The 23,724-nt window shown below is 41.9% G+C and overlaps 1 protein-coding gene across 1 annotated transcript in view; it reads right to left on the bottom strand.

Annotated features, from left to right (window-relative positions):
- Positions 1-23,443, bottom strand: part of ZC3H7A (zinc finger CCCH-type containing 7A) — a 34,440-nt gene extending 10,997 nt beyond the window's left edge. Inside the window, exons 1-19 of the mRNA XM_006867211.1 lie at positions 23,281-23,443; positions 22,111-22,150; positions 21,180-21,377; positions 20,079-20,237; positions 19,757-19,837; positions 19,623-19,661; positions 18,892-18,925; positions 18,044-18,327; positions 13,201-13,405; positions 11,786-11,850; positions 11,050-11,236; positions 9,746-9,907; positions 8,517-8,713; positions 7,751-7,851; positions 7,112-7,293; positions 5,337-5,413; positions 4,514-4,644; positions 4,005-4,110; positions 442-550 (exon numbers count right to left, since the gene is read on the bottom strand). Of these exons, the coding sequence (XP_006867273.1) occupies positions 442-550; positions 4,005-4,110; positions 4,514-4,644; positions 5,337-5,413; positions 7,112-7,293; positions 7,751-7,851; positions 8,517-8,713; positions 9,746-9,907; positions 11,050-11,236; positions 11,786-11,850; positions 13,201-13,405; positions 18,044-18,327; positions 18,892-18,925; positions 19,623-19,661; positions 19,757-19,837; positions 20,079-20,237; positions 21,180-21,377; positions 22,111-22,150; positions 23,281-23,348 (2,425 nt within the window). The 5' untranslated portion in view covers positions 23,349-23,443. The remainder of the gene's footprint in view (positions 1-441; positions 551-4,004; positions 4,111-4,513; positions 4,645-5,336; positions 5,414-7,111; positions 7,294-7,750; positions 7,852-8,516; positions 8,714-9,745; positions 9,908-11,049; positions 11,237-11,785; positions 11,851-13,200; positions 13,406-18,043; positions 18,328-18,891; positions 18,926-19,622; positions 19,662-19,756; positions 19,838-20,078; positions 20,238-21,179; positions 21,378-22,110; positions 22,151-23,280) is intronic.
- Between the last annotated feature and the right edge of the window lie 281 nt (positions 23,444-23,724).

Genomic DNA, 23,724 nt, shown 5'->3' with positions numbered 1-23,724 from the left:
CCCAGGACCATCTTCCAGATGGAGAATTACATCACAAGATGCCAGCCTACATTCTCACATCCAAATCCACCCAAAGAATGCACAAATCAGACAGATGGCTCTACTCTACTGGGACTACAGCCACATTCCCCAGCAATGCTCACCATCTTACTAACAGTGAGATGATGGGATCGCTCACAACGCAGAGAGCTTTTTCTGTGCCCAAGCCAAGCTTGTTGTGGTTGTGAAGTGCCGTTGAGTCAGTTCCGACTCACAGTGACCCTAAGATTTCCGAGGAGCATCTGGTGGGTTTGAAATACTAACAATGCTTCTTCTCCTATACGGCCATACCAGGAGTAACAAGGTAAGCTAGGAAATGTGTACTTATAGAGGAAAGAAACTTCTAGGTGAGTCAGATTTCATAGAGGTCGAAGGAAGGACACAATTAAAACACCAACTCACTTCCATTCTCTTTCATATACGTCCATACTTCTCGCTCCTCAGGACTGTGCGCAAAGGAACAGTTTCCAACATATTGACATTTTTTCCCTGAAGCAACGTGATTGCAAAGCTGCAGTTAAAAAAAGAAAACGCAAAGAGAGAATATTTCAGACAGAGAGCCCATAGTGAAAACTGCCTAGTGTTTATATTTAGGCAGAGTAAATAATGCTTAGTAATCCTTTGTAATATAATGCTAAAATCAGATTCCTTCAATTACACTGAAATGGATTCTAAACCCAAACTATACGAGATTAATTAAGCTTCCTATCCTCCAAATTTATCCAAATAAAGACACCGATCCACAGGAAGTGACATTTGGAATTGGCGTACAGAGCACGGTCTCATTAGAAAATACCTACAAACTCACTGATATTCAGAGTATCTGCAGCCAACAGAGCAGAGCACTTCACTTCCAGGATGAGCACCTCATTCTCCTTTCAAACACTCAAGCCCCCTGCATGTCAGCGCTTACAAAACAGTAGAGAAGCTTCAGACTACCCTCAAGATTAGCTAACCAATATCAGAAAAGTCTCGGAGATGTAACTGCTACACAACCAGGACTCATTTCCTAGCCCAACTGATAAGCATTATCTGAAAACCATTACTCCACTAACCAGGCCATCAAGCTACAGACCCTTCAAATAATCCTTCCTGCCTTTTGTATTTTTCTTTAACAACACAAACACAGTGATGAACCCTAATCTTAACCACCGCCATTGAGCCGGTTCCGACTCACAGTAAGCCTCCAGAGGATAGAGTAGGAAGGCTCCTTAGGGTTTCCTCGACCGTCAGTCTTTATGGGAGCAGAGAGCCTCGGCACACAGGCTGGTGGGTTTGAGCCGCCGAGCTGGTGGTTAGCAGCCCAATTCTTAACCCACTGTGTCACCAGGGCTCCTTGCACACACAGTGACAGTGACAGGAAAATAAGGAGACCAGGATCAGGAGACTAAGAATCATGCCTATCAAGAACTGAGACCATCTCCATCACCTAGAGAGCTTGATGCTTAAACATCATCAACTTACTGTTATTATTAAGGGTCGTCAAGTCGGTTTGGACTCATAGCAATCCTGTAAAGGGTTTCCGAGGAGCAACTGATGGGTTTGAACTGCTGACCTATGGTCAGCAGCCCAGTGGTGATCCCACAGCACCGCTCCAGGAGAAGTTCAAATATCATCAATAGATTTGTCTTAATAGGGCATGAATTCTACTACAGCTCCTTGTTTGCTATCTCAGGTCATCTGTTTTAACAGGAGCTACTGTATAGATCCCTTAGCTTACACACAATGAAATGCTTAGCATCTGGTTCTGCTAAAGTCTGAAAGCAGCCTTGGCCGTCGAGTTGGTTCCCTCTCATGTTTCCCCTAAGGACACTGGTGGATTTGAACTGCTGACTTTGTAGCTGCAGAGCAACGTGTAACCCACTAGGTACCAGAGTTCCTTTGCCTTAGCCCTAGCACTGCCCTTTTCCTCCCTTGGACCAATGTCAATGACCCCCCTGTCCCCAGCCCTTAAAAGGTTCAGAAGGCAAGACTACATCCCTGTGACTTCCTCAGTTCTGTCCTTTTCCCCGCCCTGTTGCACCCCGGGGAGGCACCTGCTCAGGTATTACTAGGGAAACCTTTACCACTGCTAAGGCGCAGGGAGCAGAGAAGATAAAGGAGAAGCGGGCACTGTGCTGGGTGGGTTTCCAGACGACATCACTGCCAGTCACCTTCCTTATGGCGTCACCATTTCCATTTACAGATGAACTGAGACTGAGTGACTTGACCGGGCGTAACTGACATCCTCTGAGGCCACGTGTCCAGCTCCCCACACTGTCTACACACATAACCACACCTATTCACTGCCATCGAGTCGGTGTCAACTCCCAGTGGCATTACCAGACAGAGCTGAACAGCTCCTTAGGGTTTCTGAGACAAGCAATCTTTGCAGGAGCAGACAGTCTCTTGGTGGGTTTGAACTGCCAACCCTACAGTTAGCAGCCCAATGACCAACCCACTTTATGACCATTCACATACATGGTGGTGGTGGTGGTGGTGGATGTGTGCCGTCGAGTCAGTTCTGACTCATAGCGACCCCATATAGGGTTTCCGAGGCTGTAAATCTTTACAGGAGCAGAAAGCCTCATCTTTCTCCCTCAGAGTGAATGGTGGATTTGAACTGCTGACCTTGTGGCTAGCAGCCCAACTTGTAATTTACTATGCTACCAGGGCTCAAAATGATTATTTCTTCCTTCTGCCATACTTACTACGGTAGAAAAAAGATGAAATAATCCACCGCAGTGTTACACTTGTATCCAAGACAAAGGAACCATCATCCTAGGCCTGATGAAGTACAGTCACCCTCCTCAGTCCATAATCGTTTTAAGCACAAAATGTGCATGATTCCAATGACCCTTCCAGCTCCCCCTCCTGTAATAGCTACAACCCACTGATGAAACCACCCACATATATGAGACTAACTCCCCTGGGGACGACACAAACACACCACCACCTTGCAACCTGTGTATGTTCTAGAGAACTATAAGGGGCTCTGGGCAATGGGAAGTTAACCTGCCTCTCACCCAGCACTTTCAGGCAATTCACAGGGAGGCCCACTTGTGAGGGGATCCTGCCAAGGCATCTGCTCTGTATCTGGGCAGGTTTCCTCCTCATGGCAGAGAGCGCATTACCTGCTGATGCTCTACGTGACCCTGCCCTTAGCTCACACACTCGAGAAAAGGAAATATCCAGAGACAGCTTGAATGGTGTGCTTAGCTGAGACCATGGCCCATCACCTGCAGTGTGGCTACGCGCGATGTACCACAGCACAAACAATACACTATAACCGAACTTTCACCTGGGCTGGTTCTTTTCATTCTAATGGTTTTCAAGGAATATATATTCCTGTAACACGGAACATTCTTCCTTGGGCAGCTACTTTCAGAAAGTACTAGAAAGCTGGGTATCTTTGAGCTGCCATCCACTGCTTCGGTGACAGAAACAAAGTAAGATTAAAACAAAGTCATCAACGCCATCTACGATCACATCAACGGCTTTGGGTTCGACACCCAAGTCAGGGATCAAAAATGACATGATTCTCTCATTCCCTTCCTAAAAGAAATTCTGAAAAGCCAGTCAAATTATGCCCATGACTTGACTCCTTTGCCTATAGCATCTCCCAGGTAGCTCACAAAATGCAAATCAATGTAAAAATGACTGCAGAACCACACATGTACTAGGTTGTTGTTGTTAAGTGCCATCGAGTCAATTCCAACCCATAGCGACCCTGTATAGGGTTTCCAAGGAGCAGCTGGTGAGCTTGAACCACTGACATTGCAGTTCAAACAACTTTGCAGTCTGATGCATTAGTCCATAGCACCACACCAGGATAGGGAGAGGAAAATGAGAGGCAACATTTAAATGTCATTATTGAACAGCTCGTGTTTCACGATTGAATTGCTACTACTTTCTAATGATCTAAAATGTCTGTTTTCTGTTTTAAAAAAATAAATTAAAAAGTGGCTTAAAGATTACGTATGTACATCAAACTGTAAAGGCATTTGTTTCTTTGTGGGAAGAGGACGGATGTTCATCCACTTCTTACGTTCAATAGACATCACTCTCATCGCACGGCGATCTTTGGTCCACCTAAGAAAAATGGAGTTCAGTAAAAACAAAGATACACAGGCAAAAGGCATAATCTAAAAGGAAAAGGTACAAAGTTTGTACCTGAAGGATTCGAGATTGTTTTTCTTCCTTCAACCCTTCTAAAACAGATACCTTAGGATTCTTCATCCTTTTACTTCCTATTGATATTTACAAACATGGCCTGCATGATCCTAAACAAAGCCAAGATAAAATATAGGAGGTGGAAATCCCAGCTGAATTCTTAGCTGGTAAAGCCTAAAACTCTCTTTTTGCTACATATTTACTCCTTAGCTACTTTCCTCTGCTGTCTTCGAAACCTTCACTGTTTTTCTTATACGTGTCACTTTAGATCTCTGAAAAGGGCAATTACAAAACAGGTCTAGTCTCCACAGAAACGACTTACGAGTGTCTTGCTTTGGCACTACAGTATTTTCTGTTTTTATCTGGTTCAATGACTTGACCATTTCTCAAACATTGACCACATACAAATTTTATCTTCATATTAAGAGAGCCGGGCATTTGATTGCCAAGTACCTGAAACAACCAACAAAATCAGTTTTAAGTTTTAACAGGAAACCAGCTTTCGGAGCACAAAATAATAAATCATGTGCCTTTTTTTGTGGGGGGGGTTCTTTCTTCTTAGTATCGTATATATTTGTCTTTCCTTGAGTTTGCTGACTTGACTATGTTGTTGTTATGTGCCATTGAGTCGGTACCGACCCATAGCGACCTTATGCACAGCAGAACAAAGTTGACTTGAGTATACACGCTGATAACTAAAATTCTACCTCATCCCCAAATGCCAGAGAACATGGTAGACGTGTCAAACACAATTTATGAAAGTCAGCTTTGGGGATGATGATCAGAATTTTTTGTTTCTGGGTAGTTGGTGGATAAGTACATTATAACTGATTAGAAGGCAAACTACAAATACAATGTCTCCCTTTTCACAATCAAACCCAAGCTCAAGATCCCAACTGTTTTGCCCATTATGCTGTATAAGAGTGGGATTCTATATTCTTGGCAGGTATGTGGAAGATCAAAGACTTTTTTTAAAAAAAAAAACAATGAGTAATTCAGAATCTCTTGCCCCCTCGTCCAAAGGGGATTATTAATTCCATACATGTATAGACGGTAACTGAACTGATTTGCCTACAACCAATCTCCATTCAGTCATTACATAAAGTATTCCAAATGCAGGGAACACACAATAGGAAAGAAAATACCTGAGCCCCAGGCACGTTTGCTTCCAAATTTTGCCAATATCGTTTCGATTCTTGAGCAATAGCATCATGGGAGATACCTGGGGAATGCAGATGAGACAAAGTCAGTCTCCACCAGTCTGCCCACAGTTGACCTGGGGAGCCCCCAACCCCCACCCCCTAGTACCCACATGCAGCCTAATCCTTCTGCAAGGATGGAGAAGATCACCTAGCTCTTCTTCAAAAGGTGCCAACTACAGATACAGCTCTTTGTGCCTTCAGAACAGGCTTTCTTTCCCACACATCCACGGAACATCAACAATTACATAAGCCCACAACATTGGTTTTGGCTTGCAGTGAGTGTTTCCAAGGCTGTAAATCTTAACGGGAGCACAGAGCCACACCTTTCTCCTGAGAAGTGACGACTTTGTTAAGTGTTGTCAACTTGGTTCTGACACACAGAGATTCTGTATAGGGTTTCAGAGGAGCGGATGGTGGGTATGAACTGCTGACCTCTCAGCTATTAGTCCAGTGCTTATCCTACATGTCAAAGCAGGACTCCCAATATTAAAAGTGACATTAAGTTCTAGTGTAGGGAGCTCTGATAGCGTAGTGGGTTCTGAGTGGGGCTGCTAACCGCAGGGTCGGCAGTTTGAATCTACCAGCCACCCCACGGGAGAAACAGAAGGCTTTCTTCTCCTGTAAAGGTTCACAACCTTGGAAACTCTGTACAAAGTCACTCTGAGTTAGAACTGACTCCATGGTGCATAACCACCATAAGCCCTGGTATAGCACTGAGAGATAAGCACTGGCCTGCTATGTGCAAACTCCACAGTTCAAACTCTCCAGCTGCTCCTCAGAAACCCTGTTACAGGGTTGCTGAGTGGGAACCAACTTGATGGCACTTAACAGCAACAACATACAGGTTAACAGGAGCCCTGAGGGTACGGTGGGTCAGGTATGGGCTGCTGAATTCAAAGTTGGTGGTTCAAACCCACCAGCTTCTCCAAGGGAAGAAGATGAGGCTGTCATAAGGGTTTAGGGTCTCGGAAACACTATCAAGGGTCGCTATGAGTTGGAGCTTAGTCAATGGCAGTGAGTTTGGCCTTTTGGTTTTATATAGTTTAAAACAGGAGCCCTGGTGTGGTGCTGTGGGGTAAACAGTGGACTAGTAACCGTCAGGGGGGCAGTTCAAACCCACCAGCCACTCTTGGAAATGCTATGCTTGGTTGTTAGGAGTTGAAACCCACTAGGCAGTAATAACACAACAACTACAGTAGTTTAAAAGGCGCCCTGGTGGCGCAGAAGGTTAAGTGTTGGGCTGCTTACTACAAGGTGAGTGGTCCCAACCTACGAGGCACTCCTCTGGAGAAAAATGAGGCTGTTTGCTCTTGTAAAAATGCATGGCCTCAGTTCTATTCCAGCCTACAGGCAGGCTAGGAGTAGGCACTGACTCGGCAGCAGTGAGTCAGAGTTTAACGGAGTCCTGGTAGCACAAGAACTAAGCACTCTGCTGCTGTCTGAATGGTTGACAGTTCAAACCCACCTAGAAACACCATGGAAGGAAGGAAGGCCTGGTGATCTGCTCCCATAGAGACTGCAGCCCAGAAATCCCTGTGGGACAACTCTACCTGCCACAAGGGTTCAGGGTCATTCGATAGCAGAGCTGTAAGCTGAGTACAAACTCAACAGAGGTGCCATATGAGGTGGATAGAGAAGGCCCCTGAGTGACTTCTGCATCAAAACGCAGATGCTCTGGAATAGACCTGGTTCTCAGCTCTATTTGTTCCCGCACCTACCCGTTTCATTCTGCATGGTCCAGACTTTCAATTCGACAAGACTATGTGCATAAAAGCACTCATCTTCCCTTAAACAGCCATATCGAACTTCATGACGACATAAATCAAGCTGACACTGACTGTGAAAAGAACGTATTTTGCAGTATTTTACTGTTGTCTCTCGTAAAATGTGGACAAGGCACCTAAGATGAAATGGAACGATAGCTTAATATTGTTCTCCAAAAAGCTTTTTCAAACAAAAAAGAAAAAGAAACAATATGGCAAATTTTCAATGAAGAATACAACTTGAATTAGCAGAGAAAATAAATCACTGTCTGCAACTGCTAAATTATCTGGATGTGGGATAAGAAACAATTATGCCTTAAGCCATAGATACTTATATCCATATCCTTATAAGCTATAACATAATATCACTCTTCTGAAGTCATACTACTTTTCTGCATCATGTAATCAATTTAACAACTGATTTCTGATTCCCAGTCAAATCTACAAAAGAGACTTTTAAACCAGACATTACTGAATTGCCTTGCTTCCAAACAAACAAAATGAGGAAGGATGCTTGTCTGATTTTACTTGCATCTAAAGACAGATCTTTTATATCATTTTTGTCATTATAGAAATTAGAAACTACCAACATACTTATTGTCTTCAAATTCATGCTTTGTAACTGGGTGAGAACAGGAAGCAGAATTATCTTTATTTCTTTTACTTATCATTCTAGGCTTATGATCAAAACATTTCTGGAATAGACAGAGAAGAGAGATCATCACAAAAACGTAATACAAAATATCAATTTTGTACCCAGAATAGTTTCAACATCAAGAAGTACTTATACTAATTAACAGCTAACATGAAGTCCAGATTTTATTCTATTGGAAAACATCCTTGTTGCTGGGTGCCACCAAATCGATCCTGACTCTTAGAGACCCTCTTAGACAAATCAGAGCTGCCCGCAGGGTCTCCGAGGCTGTCATCTTTACAGGAGGAGAATGCCGCATCTTTCTCTTGCAGAGTCAGTGGATGGGTTTGAACCACTAACCTTTCAGTCAGCAGCCACACACTTCACTGGAGCATTACCAAGTCTCCTTATTTAATACTTGTAGCTATCATTTAAGAAGCCCTGCGAGCACAGTGGGTGTGACATGCTGGATTGCTAACAGCAAGAATAGCAGTTGGAATCCACCAGCCGCTCTGCAGGGTAAGATGAGGCTTTCTGCTCCTGTAAAGATGGACAGCCTTGGAGACCCTGTACAGGGTCGCTAGGAGTGGGAACTGACTTGATGGTACACAGCATCAGCAGCTACCGTGTACTGAGTGAACGCTTACTATCAAGCCAGAACTAAGTACTTGACACGTCCGTACAGGAAAGTCAGAAACTGTCAACCGTAAGTCTTGACAAAAGTACCTCACAGAGGAATATAAATTCTCCAAGATGCTCTTGCAAAAGTTTGAATACAGTTAGGTTTATCTTTCCATCACCGCCAAAGAACCCCTCTCGACTGAAGGCCCCTTTGCGCTCTAGCGTCCAGATATCAATCTCTTCTTGGCAGTACGCAAATGTGCAGTGGCCAGAGTATCTACACTCCTCCTCAGCAGCAACATCTGGAAACACAGGGAGTGGAAAGACACTCAGTGTGCAGGTGATGGCTTTCGAAAGCCAATGGATTTCAAACATGCTTATGACATCAGCCAACTGTTAAAATAATTCTGACAGATACCTTTAACCAATGAACTGTGTAATACAATCCAGCAATGGTATTAACGCTTTCAAAAAGTCAAGTACCAAAGGTTAAAAAAATAATTCATTGCCGTCGTGTAAAGTCTTTGGAGTCTTACCCACTCTACCTAGCCTCGATGGTTCCTGGCTATCATTACTTTAAAATGTAATGAAAGATTCTCTAGAAGAATCCTCATAAAAAAAAAAGGGTGGGGGTATTGCACAACAGAATTTACAAACTCTCAGAGAACTTACACTTTCTGGAGCTATGGAGTCTAGATGAATGCCTAAAACTACTGCCCTTAGATCATCTCTAATTTTAAACTGAAAATACCCCCTGACATTTTCTTAAAACCAAACAATGGTTTGGCTTAACGAGTTAAAAAAAAAAAAAAAAAAGCCTGCATTGAGTATTATGCTCTTCTAAGATCTATTTATATGTGATCAAATGGATAACAGCAACTAGAAAAATTGGATAGACACTTAGTGGGGCAGGGGGTTTATGTTAACAGGGAGAGACCAGTTAAGAAACAGAGGGTGAAAGTGAGTGTAAAATACAATGTTTTAATTCATTAAAGATAAGCAAATCTCAATCCCATGAGGTGGCTTGACAGAAGTTGTCTCAAAAGGAGCTGAAGCAGAGTTGCATGTTCAAAGTCTCAGTCTAGTCCTTCTGTTGCTGTTGAGGCTACGCCTCCTGTTTAAAACCTGGCCAAGCCTGGCTTCCAACTGCGCACTACTTAAGACCTTAAAAATAACAGTAAAACTACCATAAAATAGAGGACTGTCTCAATCCAAGGAACTTGCTACCAACTGCAGAAACATTCTAAGCAACAGTTCATAAGAGAATCACAGTAAACGGAGGGATTCATTTATCACTTCTGTAATGTATACTATTAAGTAATTAAAGTAAGTACCTTTGCATATATAATATGGTCCCTCATAATTTGTTTTTGTTGGCCTTGGACGTATTTTTTTCCATGATTTATCTTCAACATTCTTTATCCTACCAATTAAAATATCTTTCTTACATTTATGATCTATATTATCATTGTAAGTGAAATCCATTAACTTAGGGCCTGAAAAAGATGTAAAGAGGATTGCTCATATGCAAAAAAAAAAAAAAGAAAAAGATTCATTTTATAAGCAAATTTACATGTAGACACAAGCATACGTACATTAATTGCTCAAATCCCACAAAAATTTTATTTTCACAACCCCCAAATATACACTAGATTCTAAAGTAGATTTCTGCTATTTATGCAGTTTTATCAGACAACAAAAGTTCCATTCAGTAACCAATCCTCTCAAAGCAGACCCTTATTTAACAAGTAGTATAATATTTTGAATATGAATTTTGATGGTTTATCAACGTAATGAACAACAGTAAATATAAAATTAAGAAAGAAAATGGAGTTGGTTCCACTTCAGAAAAATGTCTACGCTACTCAATTTAAAGATAAACAAATCAACAGAATACTTTAATTTTCACAAAAGCATTAGATGAGGCTTTTTGCTCCCATAAAGAAACCCTATATATATATATATATATATACACACACACACATATATATATATATACAGAGAGAGAGAGAGAGTCATTATGAGAACAGACTATACAGCACTTATAATGACATATATATACATATATGTGTGTGTGTGTATTTGTGTGTGTATATATACATATATACACACACACACAAACATATATATAATATATGGACACACTGACTTTGGTTTTCAAATGCATTTTATATATATATATATATATATTCTAACCACAAGGTTGGTGGTTCAGACCCACCAGCCGCTCCTTGGAAATACTATACAGGGTCGCTATGAGTCAGAGATGACTCAATGGCACTTACAACAACATATGCATATATCCTTTAAAAAAAATTCTGAATCTGTTGAAAAATTATCAAATTCTTTAACATATACTTAGAACCAAAGAAACTCAACAATTCCCATAAGCTCCCAGATCAGGTAAATATTCGGTTCCACACGATTCAATTAGTAGGTCATCAAATAAAAACAGAGACTCATCCTAATAGCCTTCAAAGGCCCCACATCAAACACCACGGCTACTTTAGAAACAACTCAACCCAACAGGGATGGGAGAGTCACATGAATTGGTGTTTTTCACAGGTATCACAAATTCAGAAGAACTTCCAGGTCATTCGTGAGTTTACTACTATCTGTTCCTTTGTTTGCTCCTGACCTGTTTTTGTAAAACAGATCTGGCAAGCTTGTCTCAGGTCATGGGTTCCTTCAAGGGGATGTCTTGGCATCACTGATGGAGACGATTTAGTAACTGCACATCCAAAAAAGTTTCCAAAGTCATTTCTAGACTGACTTGAAATTCCCAAGAAACTCTCAGGAGCAAACAAACTACTTGGTCCATTCATCTGCAAGAGGAATCAGAAATAAAACAAAAAAACAAAAAAAAACAAAAACAAAAACAAAAACAAAAAACAGCCAACACATATTGCATTCCCACCACAGAAGGAAATAGAAGTCATCTGAAAATGAAGACAGTCTTCAAAGACTCCAGCCAGTACTAACCCCTCCTCACTGCTCTTTGATGTTCAAAATCGTCTCCTGTTGGGACCGTGGGTATATTTTTTGATCCTCTATGACTTGTTAACAGTAATAGGCAATTGTTTCAACAGTACATACGGGTACATGGCCCGGTTTTATGTAGCCTGGTTGTGTTTAAGGTGTGCTAAAACCTCTCACTGGCTGGGGTGAGTGATTCATTGGCTCTGGCAGATCCAGTCTTAAACATGGAACGTTTATTCACTGGATGTCCCAGACAAGTCATATGATAGCATTTCCCACAGCACACACAAAATTTAAGGGGAACCATCATGTTCATTCAAATAACTCAGTGGCTGAAGCCAAAGACCTGTTTGCAATCGACCCGAGGTATTTACAAAAGAGGAAGTGGCACTTACAAGTAAAAGGGAAGAATTACTGTTGTTAAGCGGTGTTCCCTCTCTAGAAGTTGAGGTGGACAGATCTAAAATAATAAAAAAACTTCAATCGACCTTTTCCATTCCCCTCGTGAAATCAGAACATCAGGGTAGCTAGTGCACTGGGTATGGCTTTCCCCACCTTAGTTTCCCATCCCAATTCCAATTCCAAGGTGCTTTCTTGTTCATTATTGACACTGAAAAAGAGTTCTTCCTTTCCTCTAGAAACCAAGGGCATAAATGACCTTGTAGTCAAGGAGCTTTCAATAGAAAACCCATTTTCGGAAAAGCAAGCTAAGGTGAGCTCCATCAAATGGGACTGTTACAAAGATGAAGAAAACAACTCTCCTTTTAAACAGGAAAAGAAACCGCACCTTTGGGAAAACTATGAAGCAGGAACTCAACTACAATAGCCAAAAGTTAAGAAGGTTCCATTTTCTTGATCTGAGTCTACCCCACTCAATCAATCACTTCCTGTCTGGCCTCCTACATCCCACAGGATTCACTGTTTCAATCGGTTACTCAGATTGTGTCCTTTTAACCTTGCAACAACGCTTGGGGAAAAATTCGAGGGGGCTTCCAAGAGTTCATGCAAAATTTCCATTCTTTTCATTCCATTTTTCACAAACTTCTGGAAGCCCTCTTGCATGAGCGTTTTTAACATGATCAATTGGATTGATTTTAGAGTCGAAAAGCTAGTTTACTAGGAGGTGATGTCTGTCAGTGAGGACCCAGCAGGGTCTACATCTGCTAACCATGGATTCCTCTTAATGTTATTTTTTAAAGCATCGATTCAACGTGGGATGACAGAAATAGGGTCGGATGACCCAATCCTCTGTAACATTACGGCCCGCCACAGTCTGCTGAACTCAACAAGTGAAACCTGGAGTTCTGATGTGGCAATTGCTGTAGGACAAGCACTGGACTGCAAGGTTGGTTTGAACGGCAAGGCTCAGAAGCCCTAAACAGGGTGACTATGAGTCCGAACTGTCTCGACAGCTCTTAATCACAGCTGTAACCATTGTACACAGTGATCCCATTAGCCTTAACTGACTGTTTGCCTCACTCAGATTTCAGAAGGTTAACTTATCTTTCAGACCCTTTAAGAAGGAAAATGCATTTTGCCTCAAAACATTAGAGACACCCAGCTTAACAAACTCTATATAAAAATCATGCCAACGTTCACTCCTCCGTTCATGCCCAAGCTTCTTGATCCCCGCAACGGCATACTTTAAGTCAAGGTGAATTTAAAATGAAAGGTTTAGTCTTTATGTTTTCAGTTATGATGAAAACAATCCAGCACCTATGACCTAGAATCTACGAAATCATTGTCAAGCACATACTTTCTTTATAAGAAAATGAAGTGCGATGGTTTAAAATGTTGGTTTGATTCTTACCTCGTGTGGATTCACTCACTGAAAAGGAATTCAAAGAAGGACAAAGATCTTCTAAGGATGAGGTCAGAGGTGGGTACAATTCGGAAAATGAGGGCGGAGACGCATACCTTGCACCCACGTGCAAGGTTCCTAACAAAGATGCGGAAAACAGGCTGGGAGAGACACCGGCAGTGTCCGCAACCGGTCCATGGACTACCGCCGGTGGCTAGAGGAGAAAAAAAGATGTGATTAAACGAAGAAAATAATGTGGAACCTCTTAAAAACCAAACAACAACACAAAACTTACTAGGCTGGTGGAGACTGGAGGACTCATCAAGCCCATTGCCAGGAGAGCCTCTTACCTCTTAGTACCCTGGATCAGAACTAGCCCCTCACATCACCTTGTAGATTACTAAAAGGGTTCTAGGACAGGACTCCTGCGTGGTGCTGTGGGTTAATGTACTGGACTGCAAGGTCGATGGTTCAAACTCACCAGCTGCTCCTTGGAAACCCACAGTAAACACTCCACTGTCATCAACAGACACAAGAAAAATGCCCACATGGAAAAGTCTTGTACTCATAATATTACACAGTAATAAATTCTAACCTAATCCTAATTTTTTTCTATGTGGGCATTTTTTGAGCCCACTGTTTTCTGGTTAGAAATGGACTGGCACAAAAAAACAATAGCCATCCCTCATAAGTCCTGAGTTGTTACTGTTGTGACGTGCCAGCAATCCACGTATCAATCCACCTTGTTGAGAGTCTTCCTCTTTGTTTCACTACCCCTCTACTTTAACGAAATATGGATGGGTCCCTTCTGGTAACAGCCAAAATATGTGAAACAAAGGCTCGCCATCTTAACTCCTGAATTGCATTCTGGCTTCCTCCAAGACAGATTTATTCATTCTTCTGGCAGTCCACAACATACTCACTATTCTTCACCAGCACCATAATTCAAAGGCATCCTTCATTTATGATCTTCCTTACTCAGTGTCCAGCTTTCACATGCATATGAGGCAAGTGGACTGTACTCCCCAAGGTGACATTTTTGCTCTTTAACAATGTAAAGAGGTCTTGTGTAGCAGATGTGCCCAATGCACATCTGATCTGTTACTTCCGTGGGTGCCACTGTAGATCCCGGTAAAACGAATTCCTTGATAACTTCATTTCTCCTTTTATCATGATGTGGCTTATTAGTCCAGTTGGGAAGGTTATTCTTTTATGTTGAGGAATAATTTATACTGAAGTCTTTGATCTTCATCAGTAAGTGTTTCAAATCCTCTTCACTTCCAGAAAGCAAAGTTGGGTTATCTGCATATCGCGGATTGTTTAGGAATCTTCCTCCAATCCTGATGCTACGTCCATCTTCACATAACCTAACTTCCCAGATTATTTTCTCAAGAAACAGACTGAGTAAGTACGACGAAAGACTGCAACCCTGCTACATACACATGCTCAAAGTAGATATTTTGTTTTCTTTTCCTTAATTTTTTAATTGTGATTTGAAAGTGAGTTTACAGCACAAATTGGTTTTCCATTCAACAATTCAGACACATTGCATTTGTGACACTGATTGCAAAACCGACCACGATGTAATAGCACTCTTCTCACTTCCTCCCTGTATTTGCTGTTTCTCTCACCCTTCCCTGCCTGTTCCTGGCTGCCCTTTTTAACTCAAAAAGGTAGATTGTGCTACACAACACAAACCTACCTGGTGTTACTATTCAAAGTATGTTGTTGTTGTTCTGGCTCAAAGTGACCCTGTTGAGGGTTTTGCAGCTGGTGGGTCTATTGACCTTGTGGTTCAAACCGACCTTGTGGTCCTATGCATTATCCCGCAGCGCCACGCCAGGATTCCATTCACAGTATTGTTGAGAAATCCTGCTGTGGCACTGTGGGTAAAGCACTGGACTGCAAGATCGGTTTGAGCCACAAGGCTGGAGGTTCAAACTCATTAGCTGCTCCTTGGACACCCTACACAGGCTTGTTGTGTGAGTCTGACACAGTATAGGCTTGTCTATTGTTTGGCTGAAACTTAAACCATCAGGTTGACTTCAGTTCCAGGCCTGAAGGGCATCTAAGAGTTACTAATTAAGTCAGAATACTGTTTGGTTTTAAGACTTCAAGGGACATTTTTGGTTTAAGGTTTTAAAGACTACCAGAGCAAGAGTTACAGAGGTTCACGTAGCTTCCATGAGTCTAGAAAGCTGGAAGTTCGTGAGGGTTTGCAGTCCTGTTCTGCCTCTTTCCCTTTGGGTCAGGATTCTTCTCTGGATGTGTACTTTCTCCAGTCAGCCCTGGAACCAATTCTGAATTTCTCCCACCAACTCACCTCTCATCACTCCCATTCCTACCATTCCAAGATGCTATATGACTGAGGGCAGCCGTCAGACAGCAAATGTTCTAGGGCCACAGAGTCTTTCTTGCAACTTTGTAACGCAGCAGGTGCAGCAAGATAGCAGTCACAGAAAATCCACAACTGTATGGGCGTGGCTATGTTCAAGTAAATCTTGATTTACGGAGACTGCAATCTGAATTTGGTATCATTACTACATACCACAAAACATGCTTCTTTTTTCATAACTGCAACCATGAGTAAAAAATTCTCTGCACTCCAGTTATATTAAAATGCCCCTCCATGTCCATGGCTGATGGCAACGTTGAGCGTGCACGTGAAGTAGTTCTGTCGACTAGATGAGGGACAGTGGATTACGTGGCAAGTCATAAGCATATCAGCCATGACTCTGCCTGTGAAATAATCCATGCTAGACTTGGGTTCCGAAAAGTTTGTGCAAGATGGGGACCAAAACAACTCACAGACGACCATAACCAGAAGTGTCTGGACATCTACACACAAAATTTGGACCAATCCTCAAAGGAAGATAGAAGTGTCTTTTAAAAAAATTTTTTCTGGTAACAAAATATGCATTCATCACTATGAACATGACAGTTAAATTGCAGAGTATGGAAACATCCTCAATCGTCGACCACGAAAAAGTTCCAAATCACCTATCATCAACTGATGCTTACAGTTTTTTGGGATTCTCAAGGGCCAGTATTGGAACACTATCAGGATAAAGGTTCAGCAATTTACAATGCTCATTACAGTGAGATGCTCACTAAAGAGCTGCAGCCTCACTTTGGGATTAAACCCGGACGACTGCTGTTCATGGGTACTGTGATCTTACACGACAGTGCATATCCGCACACCTCCACCCGCACTGGTGACTCTGCAAAAACTTCATTTTGAGGCGTTAAAGCATGCTCCCTATAGTCCTGCTCTTGCTCCATTGAACTTTCACCTGTGTGGTACTCTGACCTCAGCCCTTCAAGAATTAAGATTCACCTCTGATGAAGAAGAGAAGACAGCTCAGCCTAAAACATTTTTTAAAAAGGGGATATGAAACCTTGTTGACAGATGAACACACAGTGTATTGAAAAGCAAGGAGATTATGTCAAAAAATGATGTATTTGTCTTTTCTAAAAGCTTATTAAATTCTATAGCCAGAGTACAGATAATATTTGACTCCCCATTGTATTTACAAATGGGAAAACCACTCCAGATTACAAGCCATACGAAAGCAGGCAGCGAATGCTGCATTGGCAAATGTTGTGGTACATATATTTTTATAACAATTAAAAAAAAAAAAGTAAAGTTAAAAGAACAAGAACAGAAAAGGGAGTGGGTGCTAATTAGCCAAGCTATAGTTAGCTGACCTTGGCTTTCCAATGAATGGTTACTGAAGACTTATCCTTCAGGAACGGCAAGTCTTTAAACCACAGAACTTACCTTTCCTTAAATAAGCACATCTTTTGTCAGTTCTTTTAAACTTCCCCTTTCCATAATATGGGATCCCAATTTGTTGTTGTTGCTAAAGTGCTGTCAAGTTGGTTCCAACTCAGAGCAACCCTCTATAGAGTTTCTGTGGAGGGGCTGGTGGGCTTGAACCACCAATAGGAGTATGAAAAAGTGCTAATTACCGGATAGAATATTCACTGTTTTTGTTTTTTACTTAAAAAATGACCAAATTAAATGTGAACACACTGTGAAGAGTGTAACCAAAGTCACTTGAACAATTTGTACAGAAATTACTGAATGGGAAGCTGCTTTGCTATGTCTATACTTCCAGGAAAAATACAATACAGAAACAACAAAACAAAACCCCTGCCCAATCAGCCAGCTACCAGCATAGAAGGGCAGACGTCACTTTCAGGTTAAGAAAAAACAATTTAGATAGCAGATGAAACTGACAGTATCTACTCCGATTGCATAAGTATGTTCTTGTTGTTGTTATGTGCCGTGGAGTTGATTCCGACCCAAATCAACCCTGTACAGAGTTTCCAAGAAACAGGTGGTGGGTCTGAACCGCCAACGTTGTGGTTTGCAGGTCAGTGTGGATCCTACAGCACCACAACAGGAGTCCTGTATAAGTATATGTATTTCTAAATAAATGCTGCCTTCAGAAAGAAAACCCAATTGGATCAAGTCGATTCCAACTCATAGTGACGTGGCTCGATCCCGTGCCATCCTCACAATAGTAGGTAAATTTGAGCCCATTGCTGCGGTCACAGCAAAACTCCAGCTCATTGAGGGTCTTCCTCTTGCTCGCTGACTTTACCAAGCATCGGCCCTGGATGCGCAGTGGTTAAGTGCTGAGCTGCCAACTGAAAGGTCAGTGGTTCAAACTCATCAGCTACTCCACAAGAGAAAGATGTGGCCGTCGGTTTCCATCAGGATGACTGTTCAGACACCCCATGGGACTACTTCTACTCTGTCCTAGACAGTCGCTATGAGTCAGAATCAACTCGATGCCAAAGGTCTGGTTTGGTTTCAGAAGAAAGGAGTATCACTTAAATTTACCATAACACTTCCATTCGTTTCTGGTGCAGAATCGAGGAGGTCATCGATTTCCTCTCCAAGAACCATATCTCCATCATCAAAAAAAGCCTCCGGCATGGTGAAGGGGATCTTCCCGCCATTTGCCAGCACCGTAGGAGCCAGCGAGCTCTCTTCCACTTGCAATGGCAAAACAGAAGCCAAGGGCATAATAGGAACGGAAGTGAGTTCACTTCCAACTTTGTGAGGAAAACTGGGTGCAGGTAGAGAAACAACAGGAATGGTTTCTTGCCTCGGTGTTAGTAAATCTGCAATACGAATGAAAATGCAGTGGTTCATTACATAATACGAGTACTACACTCTTAATAGCTAATGGTAACGGGGGTGGGGTGGAGGTGGGATAAGAGCTAGGGTCTCCTAGTGTAGTGGTTACAAATTGGGCTGTGAACCGCAAGGCCAGCAGTTCGACAACAATTGGAAAGCAAAAGTAAAACAAATAGATACAACAGTAAAAGCAACTACAAATAAACTGGTCAAAGCAATGATAAAAAGAATCCACATTATCCAGGGAGAGATCTGTTCATTCTGGAGAACATTTTCTTTCTTTCTTAAAATGTCTGCACCCCATTCGGACTCAGCTGTCAGACAGTGGGGTAGACTGCAGTGGGTGTCCAAAAATTCCTTAATGGAATCAGTTATTGTCAATCATTCGAGTGGTACACCCTGAAGCACAAAGGTCAATTTCAACAGGGCTCTGTTTGAATACTGTGAAGCCATCCAGCAATCTTATTGGACAGTGCTGAAACAGACATCAATCAATCTTAAAGCTGGTACTTTTCAGGTTGTAAATGTGGTGACAGGTCAAAACATACCCGGTTCAATATCTTCCACAGAACAGGTCAAAGCCTAGAAATGAAACCAAAGAATGGATCAGAACATTTTCAGGATTCTAGCGACGAAACAAGCCATACAGCTCACTTTAAGAGAACCATGTAAGTTTTCCCAGACACTTAACCACCTTATAATCATGATTCAAGAAATGAATGAAAATTTCAAACCTGTATAATATGTGGTGTCCAATGAGGCCCTAGTCTAGCAGTATCACCAATTCTTTCTTGAGGACCAGCATTTCTCAAAGGACAGTCAGTTCTAAGAGGGGCTTTCAAAGACCACCGGTTTGGAGTCTCCTCCAGCCATTACCCACCCCACAACTCATAATGGTCATTAGCATATAAGAACTTCAAGACAACATACTGTTTGTTAAAAACAAAACAAAAACTTCCCTTAATTATTTTTAAAAAATCACAATGATTCCCCAAATTATTGCTATTTGTCCCCAAACGACTCTTTTTCATATACATGCAATACCTAGTATCTATCAACAACCTGCAAAATGACCCAACAGACCTTCAGAAAGGTGAAGACTCAAATGTATTGTGTTGACTTTTAAAGTAACAGGAAGCTATGGACAATTACGTGCTTGAGGAATAAAAAGATCTCAAAAATAAACAAACCCAAAATATTAAAAGTAGAAATGCCCCCAAAGCTTTATACCTTTTTATTTGAAAAAAAATCCTAACTCTTGAAGAGGTAATAACTTTACCTTGGTAGCTCCATCTCCAGGAACTGATTTTAATGAGAGCTGAAATACAGTAATAAAGACACTTGTTTAAGAACAGAACTGAGTCTAGGTTTTAAAATGAAATGAAAAACCTTCTGTAGAGAACTCTAGCTTACCTCAGCTCTAACGTAGGCTTTCCTTACTTTAAATCCCAATTTGTGAGCTAGTTCTTGAGTTAGTTTTATTACGTGTTCATCCTGAAAAAGGGTAGCATATACGATTAATGGAGGGTTCTTGGTCCTAACCATAAAGCCGAGTCAAGACAGGTATAACTTATTTCCTGTAAAGATGCTTACTGCAGCAATTAAACCTTTTGGAGCAGGTTCCAATATACAACTGAACCAGGTGGAAGGCTGCATTGAAAATTTAACCCTCTGACTGACATTTTTCCACGTGGAGTAATAAAATGTTTATGAACAAACCAATGCACTCCCATACCTGAGGCACAGCTAAAGAGCATTTGGCGACAGCGTCGTAAGCCTCTTTGTATCTTCCTAAATCACTCAGAGCCTTAGCTTTCCGATACAGAGCTTTGCAGTTACTGGCATTGAAGTCGAGGACTATCTCACAGTCTTCTAAAACCTTTTCGGGGCAACCCTGGAGGATAAGATCAAAGAATAAAGTTCGCAGCTAAGTGATTCATTTCTTGCACTAATGCAAACAGATTAAGACTGAAACTGAATAGCCTCCTTTTAAACTCTAAGCTGATGCTATTACTCTTCTTTTCAAATTATTTTTATTATGAAATTTCAAATATACAAAAGTAGAACAAGTATCAGGAATATCCATGTTACCCACCACCCAGATCAGACAAATGTTAATACTTGGCCATAAAGGCCTCAAATTCTTATAGCATACCAATTCTGCAAACCTGGAGCTGAAGCCCCCAGGTTTCCCTCCCATGTCTGATCTTCTCCCTCCCCTCCTGTTTTCCTTTCTGGAGTCCATTAAAATGTCAAACGGAAATGTGACTCCCAATCCTACCAAAAAACGAGAAGCCCACTGTTGACGACATGGATACCAGAAAGATACAGTTCTCTCTGAACATCTCTCTCTTCCCAAGTTGATTTTTAAAAAATATATAGACCTCTCAAAGTTTATCAGACTCTCCAAGAATTACTGCCTAAGAAACACATTTCCGAAAACCCTAAGACATTTGTCCCAAGCTAATTCCCACAAGCTTCAGGCCTTTTTAGGAAAGCAGTGAAGAGGCTCTTCTTCAAAACTAAAATTGGGAAATTCACTTTTTATTAACTTATTACATACACATCAGGGATGGGAACCTTTTTTTCTGCTACAATTTATAACATCGTCTGCGGGCCAAAATTACTAACTTAAAAATTAGCCTGCTATATTTGGTCAAACATTTCATGAAATACGGTTGGTTGGAACTATGGTTGCCTTGGCAGGGCTAGACCAAACGATTTTGAGGGCCTTGTAGAGCCCACGGACCAGACATTCTCCATCCCTGCACTACAGCATTGGGGAACAAATGTTTCGCCTAGGAACTTTTTTTTTTTTTTTTTAATTGTAACTCACCATATTAGAATAGCAGGCAATACGATTTATATGTAGTTTTTCAATGATCTCCTTAGGAATTACAATTTCTTCAGACTTTGCATAATCAGCTAAATTCAAGGCTTCTGTGTACTGGCTCATTGAGCCATCCCAGTCCAGTTCCCGGTAGACATCATTTCCTTCATTAAAAAGATTTCTCACAAGGTCACCTAAGTATACCTAAAAACAGAAAGTGGCCATGTGAAACATCTTAAGCAAAAGGGCATATAAGTAAATTTTCATTTGGATCCTGGTGTGGCACTGTAGGATAAGCACTGGGCTGTTAACCACAAGGTCGATGGTTCAAACCCACCAGCCACTCCTCAAAAACCTTATGCAGGGTCACTATGAATTAGAACGGACTCAACAGCACTTAACAACAACAGCTGGACGAAAATGTCAGAGGAAACAAACTGAAAGAGCAAAAGCACTCCTGTAAGGAACTGTAAAACCTGGCCTCAGTCACTTGCTGTCTGAGCAGCTCTCGTTTGCTTGTTGAAGAGAAAATCTTGAAAAACACAAAAAGAAAACCAAAAAGCTTATTCTCCTTAATACAAAGGGGCTTCAAAAAAGTTTGTGGAAAAGGTCAGTATTTTTTCATTTCATGTTTCTATGAACTTTTAGAAGCGCCTTCCTATTGAATTACAGACAACATTCTGGAGTTAAATCAGGATTTACTTAGCCAGCTTCCGACCGGAATATTCAGAATGTTCTAATGTCTCTCTATAAAGAAAAATGATGAAGAGCACCTTTTAGATATTATTTTCAGGTCTCCAACTCTGTGCCCACGCTATTTACAAAAACACTCGGTGGGTCGCATTTGCCTGTGGGCCCTAGTTTGCAAACCCTGCTGTAGATTACAGCGCACAAGCTATCTGCAGAGCTCTCCAGCCGACCTTCCCAGAGCCATTACCGCATATTGCTCCTGTGTCCCCAGGTACGACAGCGGCGACCTACGAAGAAGAAACAAAGAGATTCTATGATTAGGCACTGCTTCAGTCAGAAGTCACCTGAATTCAAACTGACGTGTGAGGAGCTGCCAAATCCAACCCCTCCCTCCCACTGCCAACACCACTGGTGAAAGGCACCATTCTTAGTAGCATCAGTTACAGGAGCCCTGTGTTGTTGTGAAGTGCCGTCGAGTCGATTCTGACCTATAGTGACCCTGTATAGGGTTTCCAAGGAGCAGATGGTGAGCTTGAACCACCGACCTTGCAGTTCAAACGACTCTGCAGTGTGACGCATTAGCCCACAGCGCTATACCAGGGCTCCCTCAGGAGCCCTAGAGGCAGCTAAACGCAAGGTTGGATGCTCGAACCTATCAGCTGCTCCATGGGACAAAGAGGACATCCATCTCTTTCCGTTAAGATTCACAATCTCAGAAACCCCAGGGTGTGTCCTAGGGGGAGATCGACAGCAGTGGGTTAGTAGTGAGATACCTTTGGTCACATATGACAGTAGCCACGAAAAAAAAAAAAAATCTAACCCTAACTATGCCTTTAGTAATGCCTTCAGGACGTACAGCATTTTCTTTTCGAATCATCCTTTTATTAAAAGGAAGCTTAGTTCTTTAAATGCCAAAAATAGCCCAGCACCACTCATACTATTTGATCTAATGCAACATGAAATAAAGGAGAAAAACTATCTCCTTCCCAAAAGGGAACAGAGAAGTTGATGGGCCCACCCAGATCCTGGGCTGTGCATGTAGCGAAGTGCCCAGTTAGAGACCAGGCTCCATGCATGAGATTTCAGAACACATCTGCTAGTCTTCAGTCACTATTCACTCATCCGACTGTTCTTACGGGATTAGGTTCAAGTTCCTCAGTCTAATAGTTTGTGGGGATGCGGGAGGATGCGAGTCCTAAAAATGGACAACAGGACACAAAGAATCTTCAAATACACCCGAGCAAAAATGATTGCTGGAACCAAAATACTGCATTTCTAACCCAAGTTAATAGGATCTGTTCAGCATGACTGAAATGTTCCTTAATCTCTGCAAAATGTCCGGGCACATTTTTTTAAACAAAACCAAAACACAAAGACTGAGACAAGACTAAGCAGGTGTGAAGTCTCGGGCGCTTACTGTATGAACTGGAGCCCCTCCTTAATGCTCTGCTGTCGTTTTCGTCTCTCCTCAGACACATTGGACATGTTATCCTGCACAGCCACTTTCCAAAGGAACAATCTGGAAAGAAACAAGCCACAGAATGAATTACATAAGGTCACCACGATTTGGGATCTCCCTGTCCTCCCCACCCCCCATTGTCTAGCACACCCTGAGCACAGGAAAGGTGGTTTCCATACTCTAGCCCTGATGGTACAACAGTTAACTACCTGGCTGCTAACAGAAAGAGTCACAAGACTGACCTCAGCTAGCAGCTTAGAGGAACACCCCATAATGCCATAGCTGCTGTCAGATACCGTCCAGTCGGTTCCGACTCACAGTGACCCCAGGCATAATGAACAAAACACTGCATAGCCCTGTACCACCCTCACAATTGTTACATTGAGCCCACTCTTGCAGCCA

This window comes from Chrysochloris asiatica, unplaced genomic scaffold, assembly GCF_000296735.1.
Source record: "Chrysochloris asiatica unplaced genomic scaffold, ChrAsi1.0 scaffold00102, whole genome shotgun sequence".
Taxonomy (NCBI): Eukaryota; Metazoa; Chordata; class Mammalia; order Afrosoricida; family Chrysochloridae; genus Chrysochloris; species Chrysochloris asiatica.
Note: the sequence above shows the minus strand (reverse complement) of the source record. Positions and strands in the feature narration are given on the sequence as shown.